This window comes from Bombina bombina, chromosome 3, assembly GCF_027579735.1.
Source record: "Bombina bombina isolate aBomBom1 chromosome 3, aBomBom1.pri, whole genome shotgun sequence".
NCBI classification, from domain to species: Eukaryota; Metazoa; Chordata; class Amphibia; order Anura; family Bombinatoridae; genus Bombina; species Bombina bombina.
In genome coordinates, this window is record NC_069501.1 from 788294063 (window position 1) to 788321518 (window position 27456).

Genomic DNA, 27456 nt, shown 5'->3' on the forward strand with positions numbered 1-27456 from the left:
GCTTTAGGGTCCCGTTAAACCTCTCACACAGCCCATTCGTGTGGGGATGGTAAGGGGCGCTGTGCAGGGGTTTAATCCCGCACAACTTCCATAGTTGTTGAGTGATTTCTGCAGTGAACTTTGTTCCCTGATCAGAAACTATTTCCCGAGAGAAGTCTACCCTGGTGAATATCCGGAGAATCACATCTGCTATGGTCTCCACCTGGATATTGGCCAAGGGGATTGCCTCTGGGTATCGGGTTGCATAGTCTATTACTGTAAGGATGTATTTCTTCCCTGAGGGGCTGGGCCAAGCTAATGGCCCCACGATGTCTATTGCCACTCGGCTAAAGGGTTCATCAATAATGGGCAAAGGATGGAGGGGGGCTTTTGTATGGTCTCCCGTTTTTCCTACCTTCTGGCAAACCTCACAGGTTTTACAGTATTCCTTAATATCGGCTCTAATGCCTGGCCAGAAGAAGGTTTCAGTCAAGCGGTGGTGGGTCCTTTGCTTTCCTAAGTTGCTGGCTAAGGGAATGTCATGCCCTATTTTCAGCAGGTTGGACCGAAACTTCTTCAGTACGACCAGCTGGCATTTGGGCACTGGTCCTTTTCTCCTCTTGGAGATCCGGTTCAGGAGCTCTCCCTCCCACTGGAACCATTCAGTTCCGGGGCCCTGGGCATCAACACCTACTTGGTCTGGGAAAGGGGCCAGGGTCGGGTCATTCAAGGTCTCTTTGGTGAAGTCAGAAGGGGATGCCCAGCAGGGTGTGTCGGCAAATTCGGGTTTAGCAGGGATGGGCAGTTGGGGTAAGGTATGAGTTGGGGCAGTGGGTCTTACCTGGGTCCCCAGAGTTGGTGAGGTGGCTTGGCATCTGGCCTGCTGGTGGGTAGTCACTGGGCAGGTGTCCGGAGAGGTATTCCCCACAAAGGCGGAGACAAGGTGGCCGAGGTCATTTCTCAGCAGGACCTCAGCAGGGATGTGTTGCATAACCCCCACTTCTACATTGCGGGAGTCGATTTTCCAGTCCAAATAGACCCAGGCTGTAGGGACCCTCAGAACAGCACCTCCCGCTACCCCTACAGCAAGGGTCCGCCCAGTGCGACCAGAGAGGGGCACGAGGTGATGTTGAATCAAAGAAACAGTGGCCCCAGTTACTTGAGGTGCCTGCCCGTTGACCCATACATCTTGCCAATGTTGTTGTCGGTTGTCTTGGTCCACTGAGTTGACATGGGCAGCGGGCTTGAGGAGTTCTTCATGGAGTTGGTTGGGTTCCTTGGCTACTGGGGGGTTTCTTTGTGTTGTTGGGCAGTTCCGTATAATATGGCTGGGGTGTCCACACCTATAACTCCCCCAGGGATGGCTGCCTCTGGCTGGGTAGACAGGGGGTGACCGGGTCTGGTGCTGCCGAAAAGCTGTTGGGGGTCGAGCTGGGGCTGGAGTGGAGTGGTTTGCTGGCCGGAGGTCTGTTGCCACCTGGCGCACGGCATCCACATACTGATCGGCCAGGGTGATGGCTTGGTCAGCTGTTCTGGGTCCCTTGTCCCTTATCTCCACTGGAGTGCGGTTGTAGAACTGCTCCAGGAGGATGAGTTAAACAGCTTCGTCTAGGGTGGTGATGTGGCACCCAGTAACCCAGGAGTTTAAGGACTGAGCTAAGCGGTGGGCAAACTCGGTATAAGGCTGCTCCTCTTGCCTTTGTAGCCCCCTGAATCTTAGCCGGTGAGCCTCTGGTGTGAGTCCATACCGGTCAAGGATGCACTCCTCCACCTGGTCATAGTTGTCTTGATCTCCAGAGGGGACGGTGTGGAAAGCCTCCAGGGCCCTACTGGACAGTTTCCCAATTAGGATAGTAACCCTATCGGCATCAGTGACCCCATGCATCTGGCACTGGGTCTCAAACAGCTGTAGGTAGCAGTCGATATCCTCGCTCTTATCATCCTGGAAGGCTCTGAAAGCCCTGTGAGGTAGTTTCTTGGGCCGGGAAGGGGGGTCCAGGGGATCCGGCATGGCCCCCCACCCCCATAGACTTCTGAAGCTCCATCATATGTACCTTGGGGGCTTCAGTCACTACCCGAGTAATGATCTCCTCGGGGGGGTTAGATCCATAAAGAGCCAGTCGCCACTGTATCTGCCGCTGAAGGTCGGACACTGTAGTCCCCTGAGTGGAGGCTGTACTGGGCCGTCCCCCGCATTGGTCGCTGTCCGACCCACCAGCTTACTTGCTAGCCCGATCGTCCTCCATCAGTTAAGCTAGGAGCACTGCCTTTGTCTTGTTGCCAGCGACTTTCCTTCTAGCCTGCAGCAAAGTTCTCAATTCTTCCTTCCGGAGCCCATGGTACTGCTCCATCTGGCAAGATCTTCAGTTGGTGGTTTGGACGTTCCACGTAGACGGAAGCATCCCACCGCTGCCAACCAATGTGACGTATACCCCGGCTACCCCGACTGGGTAGCTCCGCCAAACAGTCCTTCCTCTGCCTGGAACAGGCTGCTATGTAGCCCAGGAAAGTGATTTTAGCTGGAGCCCACCCAAATAACTAGACATACTAGCATTCAGGTGAAACAGAAACAGATTTTATTGTAAAACATACACTCCTTTTATACACACAGCTCATCTTGATAAGACCCTGGACATTCCCACAATTTTCCCACCATTCCCGCCCCTCCAGGCTGACCGGCACCTCCATAGAAGCCATAGTCCCACAGAATCCCAGTACTTAGGGGTGGCGGTTTTGGGGTGATCCCGGTCCCCAGATGCCACAGTCCATAAATCAGCGTGATTCATTACTGGGGACCGAAGTTACAGTCCGTTGGAGTTATGGGGTTAGGGGTGTCCAAAACCAGCTCTTGTCCTCCATAGGGGCTACCAATCCCCAAAAGAGCGGAGCTCTGGGGCAAAGGGCTGCACTGTTATTACAAAGTGGAATGCTAATATCGCTTGCAGACAAGCGATATTTAGTGATCCACTTGTAATCTAGCCCAATATGTTTCCAATGACTTGTCATAACAGCAGCAGAGTATAACATATATAATAAACTGCTCTTTTGTATTTATTTTTGTATATGAAATAGTCAATTTTGTTCTTTGAGCTTACAGAGAAATCAGACCTCATTATCATATCACCTTCAATACACACAGATGCTTCCTTATCTGAACAATTGGAAATTATTTTTTTTATATTTATCTCTCCTGTGAGTGTAATTTCTTCTGCTGGCTATATTTACATATTTTTAGAACCTGTGTTACGCTTGCTTATTGGTGGCTAAATGTAGCCACCAATAAGCAAGCACTATCTAGGGTGCTGAACATAAAAATGGCCAGCTCCTAAGCTTAAAGTTACTTAAAATTGCATGCTCTATCTGAATCACAGAAGAAAAAAAATAGGTTTAGTATCCCTTTAAGTATTGACATTTTTAGTATACTTGATAATACTATAGGCCAAAACAGCTATTTCAAATTCCAAAATAATGATAAAAAGCTAGTTGTAAACAATTGAATACACTCCAGCAGATAAATTGCATAATTGGGAACAAATAGCTTTTTTAACTTTATTTTACCTTTTGTGCCCTATACTGAAAATTAGCGGTTAGAGTTTTTTGCATTGGGGAATTGAATGAGCAGCAGTTAGCGTTATTTGCAGTGGGCAATTGGGTGAGAAGTGGTTTCAGGTTATTGGCAATGAGGGATTATATAAGCAGCAGTTAGGATGATTTGGGGTGGGGGATTGGGGGATCAGCAGTTAGGGGCATTTGAATTGGGGATTTAGTGAGCAGCAGTTAGCATTATTTGGGGTGGGGGATTGGGTGAGCAGAGGTTAGTGATATATGCGGTGGGAAATTGGGTGTGCAGCAGTTAGGGTAATTTGCAATATGGAAGGAGGAGGATCATGTGAGCACTGATTACATCTAACTGAATGCACAGGGTTGGTTCTCCACCAGTTTAAATTACCTAAAAACTTTTGTAGGTCAGCTGGAACCAGCTGGTTTTAGAAATGGATCAGCAGTAGTACTGCTGGTTACTGTACCTAATAGCGACGGTCATATCTTCAGGCTATTGATAGTGAAGAGGCTATTGTTTAGTTGCAGCGTTGTCGCTATCAGTGGCAGCACAGTGTCTAGGACCCAGTTACTATATTATCAAACCTAAAGAGATGTTAATATTGAGGGTCAGATTACAAGTGGAGTGGTATTTAACGCTCCCGCTCGTGTGCTAACTCCACTAGAAGTAAGCTTTTTGCTCACGTCGGGTAGCGCTCGTGTTACAAGTTGAAAGTAAAACATTTTGCTTGCATGATAACCCGATGAACGTGAAAATCCGAAGATAGAATATGGCAAAAACCTAGCACCCTACTGGCGAGCAAACCCAATCGCATATCTCATGTTCACTAACACAACATGAAAATATTAATATTTCATATTTTTAATGTTCTTCACGTAGCAGAATATTTATTTTATATATATATATTTTTATATATGATTTTTTTGCACAAATATATATTTATACCAATGTATATATAGGTATAGATTTATCCAGATATATATAGGAATATCTATTTAAAAATACATATAGCATATTCTGCTATTTGCAGAACATTGGAATGTGAAATATTTACAGTAAATATACAGTATAACACTTTATTAAAAATCAATATATTGCATAAATATTCTTTAACATGTTTTCATCTACTTCACTGCAAAGGGCTCCAATGCCCGTTATATAATCCTATGAATTACCTGACAGTGAAAGATCTGTTTAGAAAATGTCATTTAAATTAAGAGGTTTAGAGAATCTAAGTCCCCTTAATTGTGTTCAGCAAGAAATAGACCAAACATTTTAGCTTGTAGCTGAGAAAAAAAAAAAAACAGTGACCCAGGGTTTTAGTACTATATTTTCATTAAAGGGACATGCCATCCACATTTTTTCTTTTATGATTTAGAAAGAGAATGCAATTTTAAACATCTTTCTAATTTACTTATATTATCTAATTTGTTTTATTCTCTTGATATTCTTTGATGAAAAGCATATCTAGATATGCTCACCAGCTGTTGATTGGTTGCTGAACATAGAAGCATTGTGTGATTGGCTCACCATGTGCATCGCTTTTTCTTCAACTAAGGATATTTAAAAAATGAAGCAAAATAAATAATGGAAGTAAATTGTAATGTTGTTTAAATTTCTATTCTCTATCTGAATCATGAAAGAAAGATTTTGGGTTTAGTGGCCCTTTAAGCTAAATGTCTCTTACTCTCTTTCTTTTATCTCTTCTTTCCATCTCATAAAACCATTTGTTTTCCTTTTATGTAAATATTGTTAAACTCTTTCTTTAGCAAATACAAAATCTTCAAACATAAATATCAAATTATTTACATCACTAAAAGCATTTTAGATCTTTCTTTTTTTTTGCTTGTTTCATAAAATTTAATTCAATTTTATTTGACTTTTGCGTTTAATACTTCAAATACTATTTCTGACTAGTCAGTCATAGTTTATTCAACAATCCTGTTTTGTCATACGGTGAATATATTTTCTAAAACTAAGTCAGTAATAAAATGTTCATTTTATTTTTTTATTATTATTATTTTGTGCAGTCTGAAAATGGCAGATCTCAACATATGAAGAAGAAATATCTGGAAAAGGAAGAGTACTCACAAATGGCTTCATCATTGGATCAGTTTGACATGGCAAACGCACACAGCACACATATTAACAGGTACAAACCTCTATCCAGCTGCAGAGATACTAATAATTAAAGCATGGATTATACTATGTATTATGAGCTAGATTACACATGGAGCACAATTTTAAAGTGAGGCCGTAAACGGGCAAATTACAAGTGGCCGGGTTAAGGCTACAGCGAGCTTAAATTCATAAACCAGAGGTCAGACCTCTGGTTAATTAAATAAATGACCCTCAATTTCCCCCAAAATAAAGTGTGCTGTTCGTTTTTTTTAAATAAATATTATGAGTATCTTTGTATTTTTTAACCATTTAAGGATACAGCTTTCAGTTTGCTCAATTGTTTTATGACGGAAAAATTCCGTCATATGTCCTTAAGAGGTTAAATAACTGCACAAAGCAGTTATAGGGGGTTAAAGTGAGGGGATGTGGGGTGTTAGAAAAAAAGGCAATGAAAAGTGTCTTTACATAGCGGTCTATGGGGACTGTGTTTAAACTGTAAATATATATTTATATGCATATATCTGTGTTAATATGTGTATATATACACATATAAGCATATAAATATATATGTATATATTCATATACGTATAAATTTTAAATATGCTGCCTATCGCTGCGTGACTTACCACCTTCACTGCGCTAGGTTCTTTGTCATGTCTATCGGCATCAGAACAAGGCTCCTATTGAAGCCTATGAAAGGGTGCCCTCCTGAGCGCAAAGCTTCCATGCAATGCATTGCAATTTGCTTGAAATACTAGAGCACATTTGCGTGCGCTGATATTACTGAGTGGAGCGCAAATATGGCGCAATTTTGTGCTCCACCCATAATCTAGCCCTATATTTATACTTTTCATATTGAGTGATCAGACATTTTATTTTCTCTAGCATTCTCGTATATTAGCATATTAATCAGAATTCTATACATCTGAGTTATTACATAGGAATTCAATGTGACAGACAGAAACTATTTAAAAGTGCTCACTTAACATATCCCTTCTTGTCATCACCTTTCCCACTTTTTTGAAGTCTGCCTTTTGAGATGCTCCACATCCTAGAGCTCTGTTGCAACCTGCCAGGGTGATTGTTTAAATAATAATTGTTTAATAAAATGGCAGGCTTCTATGGATTAATATTGGCAACCCCTTGCAAACCTTTGCTTTTGTTAGTGGTTAGATTGCTTTTGATGAACATTTCTGCACACTTAAGTTCTTAGCACAGTGAAAAGTGAACACAATCCCTTTACTTGTAGCTAGCTATAAGAGAGCATACTATTGTTAGACAATGCTGTAGAAGAGCACCTATTTATAAAAATATGTGTTTCTAGAAGGCAGATTTACCATGTTTTCCTCTTGGATTTTTATTTCAATGGGACCCATGGATCTTCTTTCAACGTTGGCAGGTTGCTAAACTAATGCTGTTGCTCTTACCGTTATTCATTGCATTGGTTTATCTCTTCACTCTTCCCTGTGAGCTGCACTTATATCATCTGTACTTGTGGTTTTCTCGATGTTGTAAATTGCGCTCCACCTCTTTTTTAATGGAGATAATTGATGCCCTTCTTCCAAAGCACATTTTATCTGCTATCTTTTGACCCTAAACCCTTAGCTGCATGTCTCTTGTTTTGGTTAATATACACCTTACATTTCTAGTGGGCTTTTTTCCACTGACTTGGCTTCTTTTTGCTCCTCACATTTTTTAATTATGCTTTGTTAAGTTTCCACTTCAATTGAGGGAAGACTTTTAGTGCATACATTTCTTGGGATTTTCATTGTTATTCACAGTAACCAAATCTTCTAATTACTCTGGTGTGGCCCTTCAGATGGGTGGCATTGTGCATCAGTGTGCCTTGGTATCTCATTATTCCCACCCAGGTGTGGTTCGGGTTTGACACAGAGCCATAATGTAAATAATTTCTGTACTAATGCTGTTAAAATAGACTGTGAGACATTCAAACAAAATCTGTTAATGTCATATATCTAAATCAATGTCCTCACTTCAGAGAGACAGCATATGAAAGCACACCAATTCTCCTTGTAAAATGCCTGACTGCTTTAGCCTCTGTGCTATATGTTTATCACCATTCTTCTACTTATTTGCTTCTGTTATGGCTTAATACATGAAAGGAATAGGTTTAATGGGAGGAGTCAACTTTTGCTTAGCAACTTTCACCATGTGCATGCTTAAAGGGACATTCTAGCCAAAAACTTTCTTTCATGCTTTAGAAAGAGCATGCTATTTTAAACAGTTTTCTAATTTACTTCTGTTATCTCATTTGCTTCATTCTCGTGATATACTTGGTTGAAAAGCATATCTAGATATGCTCAGTATCTGCTGATTGGTGGCTGCACATAGATGCCTCTTGTTATTGGCTCACCCATGTGCATTGCTATTTCTTCAACAAGGGATATCTAAAGAATAAAGCAAATTAGATAATATAAGTAAATTGGAATGTTGTTTAAAATTGTATTCTCTATCTGAATCATGAAAGAAATATTTTGGGTTTCATGACCCTTTAAGTAATAACTTATATTTTTAGAATTCTGCTTCATGTGCAGTCACTCTGAACAGAAAGAAATATTTTTTTTTTACTAAAAGCTTATTTTTTCCAATCCCAGTGACTAAAGAAGAGCATTCGGATCCTTCGTGAGGATCCAGATGCGGAAGTAAGCAGCTGTTCATGCCATTCAGATCTTTTTTGTAGCCGGATTGATTCTAGTGAAAGATCACACCACTAAGATCTGTGCAAATCCAGATCTTAGTGTGGGGATATTTCACTAGAATCAATCTAGCTACGAAGAGATCTGAATGGCACAAGTGGCCACCCACTTCCACATTTGGATTCTCAGGAAGAATCCAAATGCATATCCAAATCAGATATTCATATGTATTAGATGAACAGTTCTTCTTCTTATTATTAATAATAATAATGGTAATAATAATATATAAAACATTTTTTTATTTTTTTATAACAAATCACCAAAGTTCATAATTTAATATTCGTATGTACACATTCCAGCGTTCACACCATGCTTGCTACCCTACCCCTTTCAAACCCATTATGGAACCCCATTCTTTAGTGTATTAATATGTCAATGTCATATATCATAAACAGATTTATTTGTTAAATGTGAGGGCTGAAAAGGGAAACTAATTACTGGTAGATAAGCTAGGATATAAATAGCCTTTATTTTATTATTAATATTTAGTATTATTATTATTAATATGTAATCGCAATTCAATTTGTTTAGCCTAGCAACATTGATATGCCTATATAAGACAATGATTGCATCTATATTGAATCAGATCTCAATCTGAAAAGTTTTATTGCCAAATGTGCATGCCCACAAGGAATTTTTGTTGGTGAATGAGCTTCCAGGTTATACATACAATATCAGAACAGATACATAAGTAAAAAGTGATACAATGTACAAAATAAAACACAATTACTAAGACAGAATAACATGTTCTGGGAGTTAGTACACTTATGTTACAAAAATGCAATATATACAAGAGGCTGTAAAACCATAGATCATTACAGTAAGGATTGCCCTAGCAACCACTGAGGAGAACCATAGATGTAGACTAATTGTTCATATGGTAAATGGCCTGTGGAAAAAAGCTGCTCCTGCACCTAGTTGTTCTAGTACTCGGTGCTGTGTAAAACAGCATCTCTTGTGACAGATAAAACTTCTTCAATTGGCGAAGAAAATAGAGCCTCTGTTGGGCCTCTGCAATACAGAATTAATGTGAGGCTTTCACTTTAGGTCTCATGAGATGGTAGAGCCCATGAACCTGAAGGACTCTACAGCCGCTACTGTACTATTCAAGGTTATGAGGAGAGGTAGTGCTGTTGTGTTCCTCCTAAAGTTCACTGTCATCTCCCCAGTTTTAAGTGTTTATCCTACAACAAAATGATTTTCTTTAGTAGGATGATTTTTTTATTTTTGCTTTAAATAAAATATGTCTTGGTTGATAGATCCGCCCCAAGTTTTACAAATCTTTATTATGAAATCGTGCATTTTATGGTTGTTACATAGATGTATTGATTTTATATGGGATGGAGCTGTAGGTGAAATTAAAAAAAAAGAAAATGTAAATAAAAATAATAATATGAGTTTATCATGTTCGTTTGAGAAAGGGAATATTCATTTATATGTCTTATTCTTGGATGGGCTAAAACATCTTTCAGCAAGGGAGTATTCATTTATATGTCTTATTCTTGGATGGGCTAAAACATCTTTCAAGAAAATTGATTGCAACAATGTTTTAAACTTCCCAAGCAACAATTTCAATGGAAGACAAATATTCCTTTGTCTTGTTACCCACTTGGTTAGATTAATTATAATTGTATTAGGGCTTGGAATTGGAAGAGCAGCTAATTCAGATAATTTAAAAGAACAAAAGAATGATTTATTTAAAATTAAGCCTGTGCTCTTTACTCAATAAAATAATTATAGTAAAATTATAAGGATCATTAGGAAGTAGTGAACTATTCTAAAGTAAGATCTATTGGGGGGTTTTAGAGCAATCACCTAATAAATGCATTTTTTTAAATACCCCCTATTAAATAAAAACAGCCTCTAGAAAGATAGCAACATATAAGCATTGTTAGAAAAACAAACAGATTCAAATGTGGGAACAAGAAAGGTTTAATGTTATTTTACATTTGCATGTGAGTCTGCCTTTTTAGGTCTCTTGTCACAATGCCAATATTCAGTATAATATATTGGCCCCAAAAGTAGCAAAGGTTAGATAGAGAGAACTTAACATAAACATTAAAATATGTTTTACTACCTAGTTTATCACACTACACTGCAACATTTTATAATAGACAAACCTTATTGTAGAATCTTCAGCACAAATTGCAGTGGTTTCTGGATATTATTACAAATATACGGCTAGATTACGAGTTGTGCGTTAGGGTAAAAAAGCAGCGTTAAGAGGTCCTAACGCTGCTTTTTTACGCTTGCTGGTTTTATGAGTCTTGAAGGTTTAGGTGTACCGCACACTTCTTTGGCCTTACCGCAAAACGACTTACGTAAACTTCGTAAAGTCTTTTTTCTATGGGACTTCCATAGCGCCGGTATTACGAGTCTGTCCTGGGAGGCCAAAAAGTGGGCGGTACAGCCTACCCTGTCAAGATCCCTAACGTTTTTAAAAATCAGTAGTTATGAGTTTTATGGTACAACACCGTAACATAAAACTCATAACTAAAGTGCTAAAAAGTACACTAACACCCATAAACTACCTATTAACCCCTAAACTGAGACCCTCTCGCATCGCAAACACTATAATAAAAATTTTAACCCCTAATCTGCTGCTCCGGACACCGCCGCAACCTACATTATATTTATGAACCCCTAATCTGCTGCCCCCAACATCGCCGACACCTACATTATATTTATTAACCCCTAATCTGCCACCCCCAATGTCGCCACAACCTACCTACACTTTTTAACCCCTAATCTGCCGCCCCCAACGTCGCCGCCACTATATTAAAGTTATTAACCCCTAAGCCTAAGTCTAACAGTCATTATGATTTTTTCCCCTCCAATCCCTATTTACTGATAGAAATCTTTCAGCCAATAGGAATGTAAGGGACGCCATCTTGGATGACATCACTTCAAGGGAACCTTCAGTTTACGCCGACGACCGTAAGAAGAGAATGCTCCGTGCCGGATGTCTTGAAGATGGACCCGCTCCGTGCCATCTGGATGAAGACTTTTTCTCACTTGGATGAGGACTTCGCCGGCTGGATGAAGATCGAAGAGGCCACCTGGATGAAGACTTCTTGCTGCTTGAATGAGGACTTCACCGGCTGGAGGAGGATGAATGTCCGGACTTCGATAACTGTAAGTGAATTGTCAGCGATTAGTGTTAGGTTTTTTTAAGGGTTTATTGGGTGGGGGGGTTTTATAGGTTACGGTTTTGGGCAATTCGTAAAAGAGCTAAATGCCCTTTTAAGGACAATGCCCATCCAAATGCCCTTTTCAGGGCAATGTTTAGCTTAGATTTATTTAGATAGGTTTTTATTTGGGGGGTTTGGTTGGGTGGGTGGTGGGTTTTACTGTTGGGGGGTTGTTTGTATTTTTTATTGCAATGTAAAAGAGTTGATTTCTTTGGGGCATTGCCCCGCAAAAGGCTCTTTTAAGGGCCATTGGCAGTTTAGTGTAGGCTATGGTTTTTTTTATTTTGTGGGGTTTTTTTATTTTGATAGGGCTATTAGATTAGGAGTAATTTGTTTTATTTTTGATAATTTTGTTTTTTATTTTTTGTAATTTAGTGTTTATTTTTTTGTAGATTAGTAAATTGTATTTTATTAATTTAATTTATTTCATTTTATTGTAATGTTAGTTTTTAGTGTAAGGCAGGTTAGGTTTTATTTTACAGGTAAGTTTGTATTTATTTTAACTAGGTAGTTAGTAAATAGTTAATAACTATTTATTAACTAGTCTACCTAGTTAAAATAAATACAAACTTACCGGTGAAATAAAAATAAAACCTAAGATAGCTACTATATAACTATTAGTTATTTTGTAGCTAGCTTAGGTTTTTTTTTTACTGGTAAGTTTGTATTTAGTTTTAAATAGGAATTATTTAGTTCAGTGTTTCTCAACAGCCGGGCCGCGGCCCACTACCGGGCCGCGACGGCCCTGCTGGTGGGCCGCGACCCGACATTGCCTCCAGACACTCGCTCTGACAGGCCCGCCTTTACACATCTCCTAAATTTTGGACGGGCCTGTCAGAGTGCCACTGCGCATTTCAATTTGCGCACTGTGAGCATGTAGTGGCGGGCGGGTGCACTGTGACCGGGTAGAAGTGGCTGGCGGCGTGCAGAGCGTGAAGCATCGGCTCACAGGTAAGTAAGCCCACTGACACCAATGACATAATTACGGCCACTGACACCAATGTATATATTAAGGGAGGCCACTGGACACCAATGTGTATTTGTAAACTGTGTGTGTGTATATATATATATATATATATATATATCCCACTGACACCAATGAATTATCATATAATTAACCCACTGTTATATATATATATATATATATATATATATATATATATATATATATATATATATATATATTATAATTATATGATAATTCAGTGGTGTGGGATCCATATATAATATATATAAATAGTTTATAGTAGGTTCATTTTATAATTCATTGGTGTCAGTGGGTGAGGGAGGAGAGAGAAAGAAAGAAAGAAAGACAGGGAGGAGAGAGAGAGAGAGAGAGAGAGAGAGGGGGAGGAGATAGATAGATAGAGACAGAGAGAGAGAAAGAGAGGGGGGAGGAGAGAGAGAAAGAGAGAGGGGAAGAGAGATAGAAAAAGAGATAGAGGGGAGGAGAGAGAGAGAGAGAGAGAGAGAGAGAGAGAGGGGAGGAGAGAGAGAAAAAGAGAGAGAGGAGAGAGAGAAAGAGAGGGGAGGAGAGAGAAAGAGATAGGGGGGAAGAGAGAGATAGAGGGGAGGAGAGAAAGAGACTGTGTATATATATATATATTTCTTCCAAACCTACTGCAACCCACTCCCGATGCTTACCGGGCCCTGGACCGGTCCGGCTAAAACTTACCGGGCCTTGAGGTCACTTAGGTTGAGAACCACTGATTTAGTTAATAATTGTAAGGTTTATTTAGGTTTATTTTAATTATATTTAAATTAGGGGTTGTTAGGCTTAGAGTTACGTTAGGGTTAGGATTACGTTAGGGTTAGGATTAGGGGTTAATATATTTATGTAGAGTTAGTGATGTGGGAGATCAGAGCTTTAGGGGTTAATTATTTATATTAGTATATTTTGTTAAGGGGGCTTGCGGTTTAGTGGTTAATAGGTTTATTAAAGCGGTGGTTTGGGCGGACAGAAAATTAGGGGTTAATAATATTTAAATAGTGTTTGCGATGCAGGAGGACGGCGGTTTATTGGTTAATAGGTTTATTATAGTGCCAACGATGTTGGGGAGCGGCGGAATAGGGGTTAATAAATTTTAATAGTGGCAGCGAGGTCCAGAGAGGCAGATTAGGGGTTAATACATTTATTATAGTGCTTGTGATGTGGGAGGGCCTCGGTTTAGGGATTAATAGGTAGTTTATGGGTGTTTAGTGTACTTTTTAACACTTTAGTTATGAGTTTTATGCTACAGCTTTGTAGTGTAAAACTCATAACTACTGACTTAAGAGGGCGGTAGTTATGAGTTTTATGCTACAGCTTTGTAACGTAAAACTCATAACTACTGTCAGCGTAGGGTGTACGGCTCACTTTTTGGCCTCCCAGGCAAACTCGTAATAACGGCACTATTAGAGTCCCATTGAAAAAGGACTTTTTAAAAAGTGCAATACTGACGTTGCGTGACAGCCAAAAAGGTGTGCGGTACACCTATTCCTACAAGACTTGTAATAGCAGCGTTAGGGAAAAAGCAGCGTTATGAAGCATAACTCTGCTTTTTCACTCATAACGCAAAACTCGTAATCTAGCTGATAGATATTAATAAGAAAATGTTTATAAAGGTTAAAATATATATGGCATATGAAAAGGCATTTGCATGGAAAGGGCTATGATATGTGTGTATATATATGTGTGTGTATGTCAATATATGTGTATGTAAATATATATATATATATATATATATATATTTTTTTTATATATATATATATATATATATATATATACATAATATATATAAGTATATTTATATATGTGTATATACATGTGCATGTATTTATTTATGTATATATATATATATATATATATATATATACTGTATGTACATATAAACATATGTATACACACATATATTCAGTATATATATATATATATATATATATATATATATATATATATATATATAAAAATATATATATATATATATATATATATATATATATATAATATATATATATATATATATATATATATATATATATATATATATATATATATATATATATAAATATATATATATATATATATATATATATATATATATATATATATATATATATATATATATAAAGTATGGGATCCAGCATTCACACTATTGCCAGCCTCCGGGGTGTACTTCAAAGGATTGCATATGAAATAAAGATAAAGAAGGCACTCGCCGTTTTGAACCATTTACACTTTAATTAGCAGTTTGCTGCTGATTAAAGTGTACATGGTTCAAAATGGCGTTTTGTTTCTAGTAAAAGTTATCAAAACGGCGAGTGCCTTCTTTATCTTTATTTCATTTATATTTATATATGTATATATACACACACTTTGGAGCACTTTCCAATCAAATACCTTAAAACATCAAAAATTATTTTTATTAAATTTTAATATTAAATAATGTTTACTGTGTATTTACTGTAAATATTTTACATTTGAATGTTCTTCACGTAGTGGAAAATGAAAAGAAGATATCTAAAGTCCTGAAGTTAGCGCGCATCAGGTTTCGGTTGCTCACAAACATTTTACTTTCAACTTGTAATAAGTGTGCTAACCCACGCTCATTAAAAGTTTACTTCCAGCTAATAGCGCACCACTTGTAATCTGGCTCATAGTGCATTCATTTTCCTCTACTATTTTGGTAGATGTGTTTTTTGTACAGCACAGAAATACTTAAAATATTAAGGGTTACTTGAGTACTGCTGTTTAAAAATGTACACTTTCATTATGATTTGTTTTAGAATTAAATTCTTAAATACATAAAAACAAATAGTTTAAATATATTCAATATAGTATTAGATCCATTATCTAGCATATCAGCATGACTTATTACTAGATATATACTGTAGACACAATAGTGGACGTAAATGTGAGAAAATAGTAAATGAATGGTATGGGTACTATAGGATGATAAGTCCTGATTTAGAAAATAAAAAAACATTTCTATACTCTAATGTATTATGATTCTTTTCACACAGTCTTGCAATAGCTATGACAAAAAGTGAAAAACTTTTGCTATCACCCACCTCTCCCCTTCCTGATGTTTCAAAACACAAATGCACAAATGATGGTCTCTCTGGCAGCAAAATAAGCTGCGGCTATGTATTATCTGCTAGCAGAAATCGAAGGACAGAAAACCAGTCACACCATGTAAGTAAAATGTATGTAATGTATGTACATGTGTAACCTTTTTTATTATTAAAGGGACAGTCTGCTCCAGAATTGTTATTGTTTTTAAAGATAGATAATCCTTTTATTATCTATTCCCCAGTTTTGCATAACCAACACGTTTATATCAATACACTTTTTACCTCTGTGATTACCTTGTATCTAAGCCTCTGCAGACTGCCCCCTTATTGCAGTTTTTTTGAAGAATTGTATTTTAGCTAATCAGTGCTCTCTCATAAGTAACTCCACAGACGTGAGCACAATGTTAACTATACGACACACATAAACTAACTAATTAATTTACTTTCTCTAACCCCAATTAGTAAAGGTTAACAAACACTATAGAGAGACAGTGTTTTGCAACTACTTTTCAAAAGGTCTCAATTTTAGGCTTGCTCAGAAAAATTGATCGCCGAATGTGAATTTCCCTCAGAAAAAACTGTTACAACTTTTCACAAGGTCTTTGACTTGCTGCAATAAATAAAAACATTAATTAAAAGTTTTATTTTATTGTGTTATTTTAAATTTACTTTCTCCATATTTATATATATATATATATATATATATATATATATATATATATATATATATATATATATATATATATATACACATAGGTACACTGTCAACTGAGCAATTGAAACAAATGGATGCTAAGAATGTATAATATTAAATATTGAGGTCAGCTGCACCTCTTTGACGAGCAATAATGTAGACTAAATTCTGCCATTATTAAAAACTCATCATGGGAGTTTGAAGGCTAGCAAAACATTTTACAAGATTTTGCTTTTTATGTGATTGGCACAAAGAATCTTCCATAGACCATACCATGAGTAGTCTCTCATCTCATAAAGAATACAAGAATATTAAACATTAATATTAAACATTAAATGCCTTTGATTGATTACTTAAATAAAAACAACAAACTTTTCTTAGGTGCGGAAATAAAGTATAATATTTGATCTATCAGATATTACTCATTTCTTGCTAATAATTTGGCCAATAATATAAATACACATTACAGGATGTGGGAACAGCTTTTGTTATAGAATGAAAACTACATTAATATATTTCTTGCTTTCTTAATTATATTGGAGCAATTATATCTTTATTTTTAGAGATCAGTCCCTATTCCCTCAGAAAATTCCACTGGATCTAATGCAGGAGACCTACCATCAAATGAATGGTCTCACATATCCAATGGGCACAAGGAATCTAGGAAAAGTAAATCGTTGATTGGTAGGACGTGAGTATTATGTTTGGGTATATTTTGAATGTAGGTCAGAGGGGCTCTATTAGTTCATTGTTTTTATCAAATCTCTGGGCAATAAAAACTGCAAAACAATGCAAATTTTACTAACTAAATTACAGTTTTAAGTGTTTTAAGAACATTTAGGTCTAGTGCAAAAATATTATACAGGGAGTGCAAAATTATTAGGCAAATTAGTATTTTGACCACATCATCCTCTTTATGCATGTTGTCTTACTCCAAGCTGTATAGGCTCGAAAGCCTACTACCAATTAAGCATATTAGGTGATGTGCATCTCTGTACTGAGAAGGGGTGTGGTCTAATGACATCAACACCCTATATCAGGTGTGCATAATTATTAGGCAACTTCCTTTCCTTTGGCAAAATGGGTCAAAAGAAGGACTTGACAGGCTCAGAAAAGTCAAAAATAGTGAGATATCTTGCAGAGGGATGCAGCACTCTTAAAATTGCAAAGCTTCTGAAGCGTGATCATCGAACAATCAAGCGTTTCATTCAAAATAGTCAACAGGGTCGCAAGAAGCGTGTGGAAAAACCAAGGCGCAAAATAACTGCCCATGAACTGAGAAAAGTCAAGCGTGCAGATGCCAAGATGCCACTTGCCACCAGTTTGGCCATATTTCAGAGCTGCAACATCACTGGAGTGCCCAAAAGCACAAGGTGTGCAATACTCAGAGACATGGCCAAGGTAAGAAAGGCTGAAAGACGACCACCACTGAACAAGACACACAAGCTGAAACGTCAAGACTGGGCCAAGAAATATCTCAAGATTTTTCTAAGGTTTTATGGACTGATGAAATGAGAGTGAGTCTTGATGGGCCAGATGGATGGGCCCGTGGCTGGATTGGTAAAGGGCAGAGAGCTCCAGTCCGACTCAGACGCCAGCAAGGTGGAGGTGGAGTACTGGTTTGGGCTGGTATCATCAAAGATGAGCTTGTGGGGCCTTTTCGGGTTGAGGATGGAGTCAAGCTCAACTCCCAGTCCTACTGCCAGTTTCTGGAGGACACCTTCTTCAAGCAGTGGTACAGGAAGAAGTCTGCATCCTTCAAGAAAAACATGATTTTCATGCAGGACAATGCTCCATCACACGCGTCCAAGTACTCCACAGCGTGGCTGGCAAGAAAGGGTATAAAAGAAGAAAATCTAATGACATGGCCTCCTTGTTCACCTGAATTGAACCCCATTGAGAACCTGTGGTCCATCATCAAATGTGAGATTTACAAGGAGGGAAAACAGTACACCTCTCTGAACAGTGTCTGGGAGGCTGTGGTTGCTGCTGCACGCAATGTTGATGGTGAACAGATCAAAACATTGACAGAATCCATGGATGGCAGGCTTTTGAGTGTCCTTGCAAAGAAAGGTGGCTATATTGGTCACTGATTTGTTTTTGTTTTGTTTTTGAATGTCAGAAATGTATATTTGTGAATGTTGAGATGTTATATTGGTTTCACTGGTAAAAATAAATAATTGAAATGGGTATATATTTGTTTTTTGTTAAGTGGCCTAATAATTATGCACAGTAATAGTCACCTGCACACACAGATATCCCCCTAAAATAGCTAAAACTAAAAACAAACTAAAAACTACTTCCAAAAATATTCAGCTTTGATATTAATGAGTTTTTTTGGGTTCATTGAGAACATGGTTGTTGTTCAATAATAAAATTAATCCTCAAAAATACAACTTGCCTAATAATTCTGCACTCCCTGTATTGTGCTCAAGCGAAATAAATAGCACTTTTATTTTTTGCGGTTGTGCTAAATCCCTCATGTAATAAACTACCATTGGGGTGCTCAGTAAAATTCATGCTAGATATCCCAGAAGCACTAAGCCAATGGTGAACAAGTAGTGTAGTTCTGTGCTAATATTAATAATAAAGTTATACATTGGTTCTCAAGAAATGCAACCTTTGTAGCAATAATTTTGATTGTGCATGAGCGCAACAGTTAACTCACCACTTGTAATACAAGCTGATATTACACCCTGTGCTATCCATTGGAAGTATATAGAGCACTAAAACCATTTCAACTGTTTTATTTCCCCACTCCATAAATTATTGCAAGGCACAAAAAATAAACAATTTACAATGGGTTCATACATAAAGAATCATTATGGATAACTCTTAAGTGAAATTTGATTGCATTTGCCTGTTCTATACAACTAATAATTGTTTGCTTTCCCACATCCCCAACAGAATAACATGCAATCTGGTATTACAAGTGGATGGCTACAATTTTTGACTAGAGCATCTTAGCGCATTAAATACTGTTGTAAAATGTAACACTTTTAAAAGACCTGAAGCAAACTATTACTAAAGGGAAATTCCTGTTAAAATGTAAATGCACATAGATGAATTACATCTTTGAATAGAAACACATTTGCAATATACATGTATTGGCAGAAATGCTTCTAGTAAAAGTTATCACTGTTTAAGTGTTAACATTTTTCTCTGCACGTGCATGTGAAGCCTAACAAGATATTCTCAGTGCACCAGAATTTTAAATACTGCAGCTGCTCAGAGCTCCAGTGGGGCTTGTATCATGTCATTAAAGTGATTGTAAACTTTAACAAATTAAAGGCCAGTATCACATAATAATTTTAAAAACAGAGGCACTTTAATTCATTAAAGTTTACAATGACGGGTATTTTTAAAAATACTTAACTTTGCATTATGGTAAGCCTCCTCCTGCATCTCCTGCTTTAATTAGCATATGGATGATGAATCAGACTTCCTCCAATCGTTGTGTGCCCCACAAGCTGGACGCCAAAGGGGACACACAATGATTGGAGGGTGCCGCTATTTGATACTGAGCTTTAATTTGTTAAAGTTTACAATCATTTTAATTAAGAAATTGAGCCAGTGCCAGATAAAACAAGTACCAAGTAGCAAGTGCTGTGTTTAAAATGCTAGTGCACGCTGCATACTTTGATACACTTTTGAAACAGCTATAGCTTTTATTAGAAACATTTTTGCTAACACATGTATATTACAAAAATTCTTCTATTTAAAACTGAAATGCATCATTGTGAATTCCAATTTTGGTTGGAATGTCCCTTTAATAATAGTATAGCACAGAACTACATGAAAAACTCCATTACTTGCACACTAGGCTTAGCTGAACATTGGCTTAGCGCTCAAGCAATATCCAATATGAATTTTACTGCACTCCCCCGTAGAAGTCTATTTAGTGAGGAATTTAGTGCACTCGCTCTATCCAATATGTAAAAAATAGCTGTAATGGTAATATGAGAACACAAGTAAAAAAGCTAGTAATTGTGCTCAAGCAATGTTACCTATAATCTTATAACAGTATAGGGCCAATTTATCAATGTGCGGGCAGACATGATCCGCCGTAGCGGATCATGTTCACCCCACATCGATAAATGCCGACAGCATACGCTGTCAGCATTTATCTTTGCACAAGCATTTCTAGTGAAATGCTTGTGCAATGCCGCCCCCTGCACATTCTCGGCCAATCCGCCGCTAGCAGGGGATATCAATCATCGCAATCAAATCAGACCAGGATGATTGCTGCCTGCCACCTCAGAGGTGGCGGATGAGTTAAGGAGCAGCGGTCTTATGACCGCTGCTTCTTAAAGGGACACTGTACCGAAAAAAAGGTTCTTTTGTGATTCAGATAGAGCATGCAATTTTAAGCAACTTTCTAATTTACTCCTATTGTCAATTTTTCTTCGTTCTCTTGCTATCTTTATATGAAAAAGAAGGCATCTAAGCTTTTTTCTAGGTTCAGAACTCTGGACAGCAGTTTTTGATTGGTGGATGCATTTATCCACCAATCAGCAAGGACAACCTAGGTTGTTCACCAAAAATGGGCCGGCATCTAAACTTACATTCTTGCATTTCAAATAAAGATACCAAGAGAATAAAGAGCATTTGAAAATAGGAGTAAATTAGAAAGTTGCTTAAAATTGCATGCTCTATCTGAATCACAAAAGAAAAAATTTGGGTACAGTGTCCCTTTAACGCCTGATTCCAGCGAGCCTGAAGGCTCGTGCGGAATAAGCCGCTTGACTGATAAATCGTCCCCTATGTATTAACTAATGAGTCAAATTCTTACCAGCATCTTTCTTTTATATATCACACAACATACATGTTAATGCCTAAAAAGGATCTGGGTCATGAGGGTACATGATGTTGTTGCACTGGGTTGAGGGGGGAATAATTTGAACCTGTTATCTCTATTGCCTCTAAAGACAACAAAAAGAAATACATTTATTGATTTACCAAAGCACATTTCTGATTTATATCAACCAGCAATTTTGGTACGATTGTGTTTGTGGAACTATAAGGCCATAGATATTGTTAGAATGTGCCTTATAGTGTGCTATTTATCTATCTATATATCTATATTATATTCTATATATTATACTGAGGCATGAACATGATTTGCACTGCATGATATAGCTGCAAGTCAAGAAGTGATCACTGTAATATGTATGCCTGGGCATAAGTCACAAATGTATTCATATTCTTGTCATGTAGGCCTCGCGATGCAGACTACTTTATGCAGGAAGCTAAGCGGATGAAGCATAAAGCAGATGCAATGGTGAGAACATTTTCTTCCCAGATACATTATGCTAAATTCATTTTCCCTAGTATTTTATGTGTGTGAAGTTACCATCAGTACAACCCAGCAAACATAATTATGAAACCTATTACAAGCATGGCTGGTTTTCTTAAGACATTTTTGTATCATTGAGTGTTTTTTTTCTTTGTCAAACAATGATTTTAGGTAATTAAGTAATTTGTATGTAAGAGACTTCTTTAAAACAAGGGTTATATTGTCCTTGCATACATTTTTTTTTTAGCTTAAAAGCCAAATGGATTAAAATGAAATGCTACCTGTATTCAGTGTTTGTTGTCTCATGTAAACAAACACCACATGTTTACATTAATAAGCCCCTCCTACCTAATAAGGTCATTCAAAATGGAAAACGTAGACAAATTGTACGCACTGACTGACCCTGTTTCCTCTGCTTATTAATAGTGAAAGAGCTGCACATTCTTATGGTCACAATTCAGAAAGCATTAAACATTAATACATTAATACAACTTAGTTTTATTGAACATTTCCTCTCTCGCATTACTTTTCGTTGAAAATGTATTTTAGACAAGCTTGAAACTTAATTCCTAGCATTTGGCTAAAAATATTTATTTTCTGAATAATAATCAGTAATGACTTTTATGAGAAGGACTTATATAGACATTCCAGCCAAAATTGAAAACCACATGGATGCATTTTTTTTTTTAATAGATTTTTGTAATATACATGTTTTATCAAAAATGCTTCTAATAAAAAATATAGCTGTTTCAAAATGTGTATTTAAGTATGCACCGTGCACCAGCATTTTAAACACAGCACTTGCTCAGAGAGCCGTAGATGCTTGTACTATCTGATAATGACTCAATTTGTTCATTGCTGACATGATACAAGCCCAGCTGGCGCTCTTAGCAGCTGCATTATTTAAAATGCTGGTGCACTGAGAATATCTAGCTATGCTTTACATGCACGTGCAGAGAAAAATGTTAACACTAAAACAGTGCTAACTTTTACTAGAAGCATTTTTGCCAATACATGGATATTACAAATATGTTTCTATTCAAAGATGTAATTCATCTAAGTGCATTGAAATTTTTTACCAGAATGTCCCTTTAAACCTATATAGCCATACCATGCACTCACTGGACATATAAACCTTCAGTAAAGACATGATCTTTCACATTAACTAAGGTTTTGACCAGGATATTATTGGCCTAGATTACAATTCAGGACTACGGATAACACAACCACACTAACTCCCTTTCCCCATAGACTTCTATAGGGCATGCTATTTATCTATTTTTCTATTTATCGTGTACTAACCTGAAACTGCTTAGGAATACTTCACATTCCTATGTTCTTGACTTAGAAGAAATTATATATATATATATATACTGTGTATGTGTGTATATATATATATATATATATATATATATATTATACACATTACTTTAGTGAGACCTAGTTTAACAATGATGAAGTTCAGAATGTATTCCAAGTATGTCCACAAGTATGAATGCATTTGTAATACAAGTGTTTCTTTTCTTTTGTACTTTGTTTACAAGATGGATAAATCTGAGAAGATGATGAACTACACTGAAGCAGCCCTATCATTTATTGAGTGTGGGAATGCAATGGAACATGGACCCATGGAATCCAAGTCCCCATACACAATGTATTCTGAGACAGTAGAGCTGATAAGGTAAGTCAATGATCTAAGGTGTATCAGGCTATAAGCTTTGTATTAAAGGGTTTTAAAATGTGGTGAAAAAGCAGAGAGGTGCCAAATATTTAGATTAGACTGCTGTCTTCAACTACCTAGAGACAGAGTGAGACCGAGAGATAAAGTCATATTATGAATCCAGTAGAGAGGCTAACAATCTGTGAAATCTAAAGTTTTATAATATACACATCAGTCATAGGTCATCATAGCTGCTGCTAAACCTGAAAGCAGGATATTTACCAACTACAGCTAGGGATATAGACATCAGCAGCAGTCTCAAATAATGTTGATATATTATATTTAATCTACGCCTAAGGAAAGTTTATTGTCTCATTCCATAGGAAATTTTGGGAAATTTGGAGACATTGGGAACACTGAAGTCCCCAAAAGGAGGATGTACTCATGTTTTATGGACATTTTATAATTGGTTTCATATGATACAATAAATTAGGTTTTACTTTTTATTTGACACGTGTTTTCATGATTTTTTGACATTTTATAATTGTACTGTATTTTATAAAGTGTGCTTTTGTGAGTAATCAATTTTATAATTTTATTTAGTTCCCTCCTATATTATACTTTTTGAGCTGTCTGGGTTCTGTGAGAATAGCTTTTAATTTTTAGGAAGGAAATCCTCTGTATCCCGTGACTGTTTGTATGGAAATCCAGGGCAACATCCTTTAGAAAATTGCATTTCAACAATACCAAGAGAACAAAGAAGATTATTTGATAAAATAAGTAAATTGGAAAGTTTTTTTAACCCCTTCGCTACCAGGAATTTCAGAAAAAACTTAGTTGTTTAAATCCCACCAAAAGGTTTTTCCGCCTCCTGCCTTCCTTCCCACACCTCCTAATGGATAATTGTTACAGACAGTGACACTGACTGATCGTGCTCCATTACCATATGAAGGCAAATGCTCGAAGTCCACAAACAGGCTTTTAACATCAGTAACAATAAACGCAGTCTGTGCTCTGTGTTACCAGATATGCAAAAAGATACAATCCCACGTATGCTTAATAGGCATCTTCAATATGTGATTGTCCCGCAACAAACTGCAGTTGTAAACACTTGGGTCTCTACAACGAATAATACATGGTTGTATCCTATGCTGAAAGGCCTTGCATCCGCTCCCCTTTGACGTCTAGGTCTATATGCAAGGATCCGCACATATCCCAAGCTCCTCCTTGCTCAGGATAAAAGTAGCCAAAACAAATTCAGAAAGTAGGTGATCCTTATGCTTGTAAAATAATCCTCTTTATTGGCTTCACATAAAGCAAAAAATAAATTTACTTGTGCAAGACAACAGCGGTCTTATGCGTTTCGGCTGAACAGTTGTGCCGTAATCATAGACCATGCCTTTTGTCTTAACCTGTAGTATTTAACACTCAGGTGATTATTTGCACTACTCCCACTTAACTCTTTCCTCTCCGCAATCTTATTGGTACAGAAACATAAACACATACGGCTAGATTACGAGTTTTGCGTTAAGATGAAAAAGCAGCGTTAACAGGTCCTAACGCTGCTTTTTCACTACTGCTGCTATTACGAGTCTTGCAGGTTTAGGGGCACCGCACACTTCTTTGGCCTTACCACAAACCGACTTACGCAAACTTTGTAAACCCTTTTTTCTATGGGACTTCCATAGCGCTGGTATTATGAGTCTGTCCTGGGAGGCCAAAAAGTGAGCGGTACACCCTCTACCTCCAAGATTCCTAACGCATTCTAAAGTCAGTAGTTATGAGTTTTACACTACAACGCCGTAGCATAAAACTCATAACTAAAGTGCTAAAAAGTACACTAACACCCACAAACACTATAATAAAATTATTAACCCCTAATCTGCCGCTCCGGACATCGCCGCCACTAGAATAAACATATTAACCCCTAAACCACCGCACTTGCCTCGCAAACACTAGTTAAATAATATTAACCCCTAATCTGCCGCCCCTAACATCGCCGCCACCTACATTATACTTATTAACCCCTAATCTGCCGCTCCGGACATCTCCGCCAATAGAATAAACATATTAACCCCTAAACCGCTGCACTCCCGCCTCGCAAACACTAGTTAAATATTATTAACCCCTAATCTGCCGCCCCTAACATCGCCGCCACCTACATTATACAAATTAACCCCTAATCTGCCGCTCCGGACATCGTCGCCAATGGAATAAACATATTAACCCCTAAACCGCTGCACTCCCGCCTCGCAAACACTAGTTAAATATTATTAACCCCTAATCTGTTGCCCCTAACATCGCCGCCACCTACATTATACTTATTAACCCCTAATCTGCCACTCCGGGCCTCGCCACAACCTACATTATATTTATTAACCCCTAATCTGCTGCCCCCAACATCGCTGACACCTACCTACATTTATTAACCCCTAATCTGCTGTCCCCAACGTCGCCGCCACTATATTAAATGTATTAACCCCTAAGACTAACCCTAACACCCCCTAACTTAAATATAATTTAAATAAATCTAAATAACATTACTATCATTAACTAAATTATTCCAATTTAAAACTAAATACTTACCTATAAAATAAACCCTAAGCTAGCTACAATATAACTAATAGTTACATTATATCTATCTTAGGGTTTATTTTTATTTTACAGGAAAGTTTGTATTTATTTTAACTAGGTAGAATAGTTACTAAATAGTTATTAACTATTTACTAACTACCTAGTACCTAGCTAAAATAAAACCCACCACCCACACAACCAACCCCCCAAATCAAAACTAAAAAAACCTAAGCTCCCCATTGCCCTGAAAAGGGCATTTGGATGGGCATTGCCCTTAAAAGGGCATTTAGCTCTATTGCAGGCCCAAAGACCTAACCTAAAAAATAAACCCACCCAATGAACCCTTAAAAAAAATCCTAACACTAACCCCCGAAGATTCACTTACCGGGAGAAGTCTTCATCCAAGTGGCAAGATGTCCTCAAGGAAGCCAGCAAAAGTGGTCCTCCAGACGGGCAGAAGTGGTCCTCCAGACAGGCAGAAGTCTTCATCCAGATGACATCTTCTATCTTCATCCTTCCGACGCGGAGCGGCTCCATCTTCAAGACATCCGGGGCGGAGCATCCTCTTCAAACAACGTCTTCTTCAGAATGAATATCACTTTAAGTGACGTCTTCCAAGATGGCATCCCTTAGATTCTGATTGGCTGATAGAATTCTATCAGCCAATCGGAATTAAGGTAGAAAAAATCCTATTGGCTGATGCAATCAGCCAATATGATTGAGCTGGCATTCTATTGGCTGTTTCCCCATAGGAATCAATGGGGCTGCATTACTGAGATTTATGCTGCTTTTTGGCAGGTGTTAGACTTTTTCTCAGCCGGCTCTCCCCATTGATGTCTATGGGGAAATCGTGCATGAGCACGTACGACCAGCACACTGCTGACTTAAGCAGCGCTGGTATTGAAGTGCGGTATGGAGCACAATTTTGCTCAACGCTCACTTCTTGCCTTTTAACGCCGGGTTTGTAAAAACCTGTAATACCAGTGCTGCAGGTAAGTGAGCGGTGAGAAAAAACTGCACGGTAGCACCGCATAGCTCATCTCGTAATCTGGCCGATTGTATCAATAACTAAAGGTTCAGATACAATAAAAAGTTTAAATGTAGATACAATCTTTGATCAATGCCTCTATATAGTTATCCTTGTTATATTTATATCTTCAATAACATATGATTATATACGATCCAATGTATACGCTAACAAATTTAGGCTTTTAAATCTAGTTTTGAAAACAAATATGTAATGTTTAATTTTAGTTCATATTATACTTTACCTATATGTAATATTATATAGTATAATTTAAAAAGTTGAAAAATTGTTGCCCCATTTGTTCAAGTTATACATCCCATTGTATCATGACACCCTGTGTCATTTCCATATTATGAAATATATGTTTTATTCTCTATATACAGGACTAATAAAACTAATAATTACATATTCTAGCCATATAATAAACATTAATTCTTTTAAACCCATAGTTTTATATAGATAACATTGCTCTTTACCTGAGCCGTTATATTGGAGGACTATCCTAACAATGATTCAAGGGGTTACTATCAATTGGGATTAACCTCTATCTTATAGCCTATTCATGTCATTTATTGTATAATAGGC

General features: G+C 37.4%; 1 protein-coding gene across 1 annotated transcript in view; it reads left to right on the forward strand.

Moving 5' to 3' along the window:
- AFF3 (ALF transcription elongation factor 3) overlaps positions 1 to 27456 on the forward strand; it is a 76140-nt gene that overhangs the window by 19108 nt on the left and 29576 nt on the right. The window contains exons 3-7 of the mRNA XM_053705456.1: positions 5569 to 5690; positions 15570 to 15741; positions 16878 to 17005; positions 21532 to 21595; positions 23155 to 23291. Coding sequence (XP_053561431.1) covers positions 5569 to 5690; positions 15570 to 15741; positions 16878 to 17005; positions 21532 to 21595; positions 23155 to 23291 — 623 coding nt within the window. The remainder of the gene's footprint in view (positions 1 to 5568; positions 5691 to 15569; positions 15742 to 16877; positions 17006 to 21531; positions 21596 to 23154; positions 23292 to 27456) is intronic.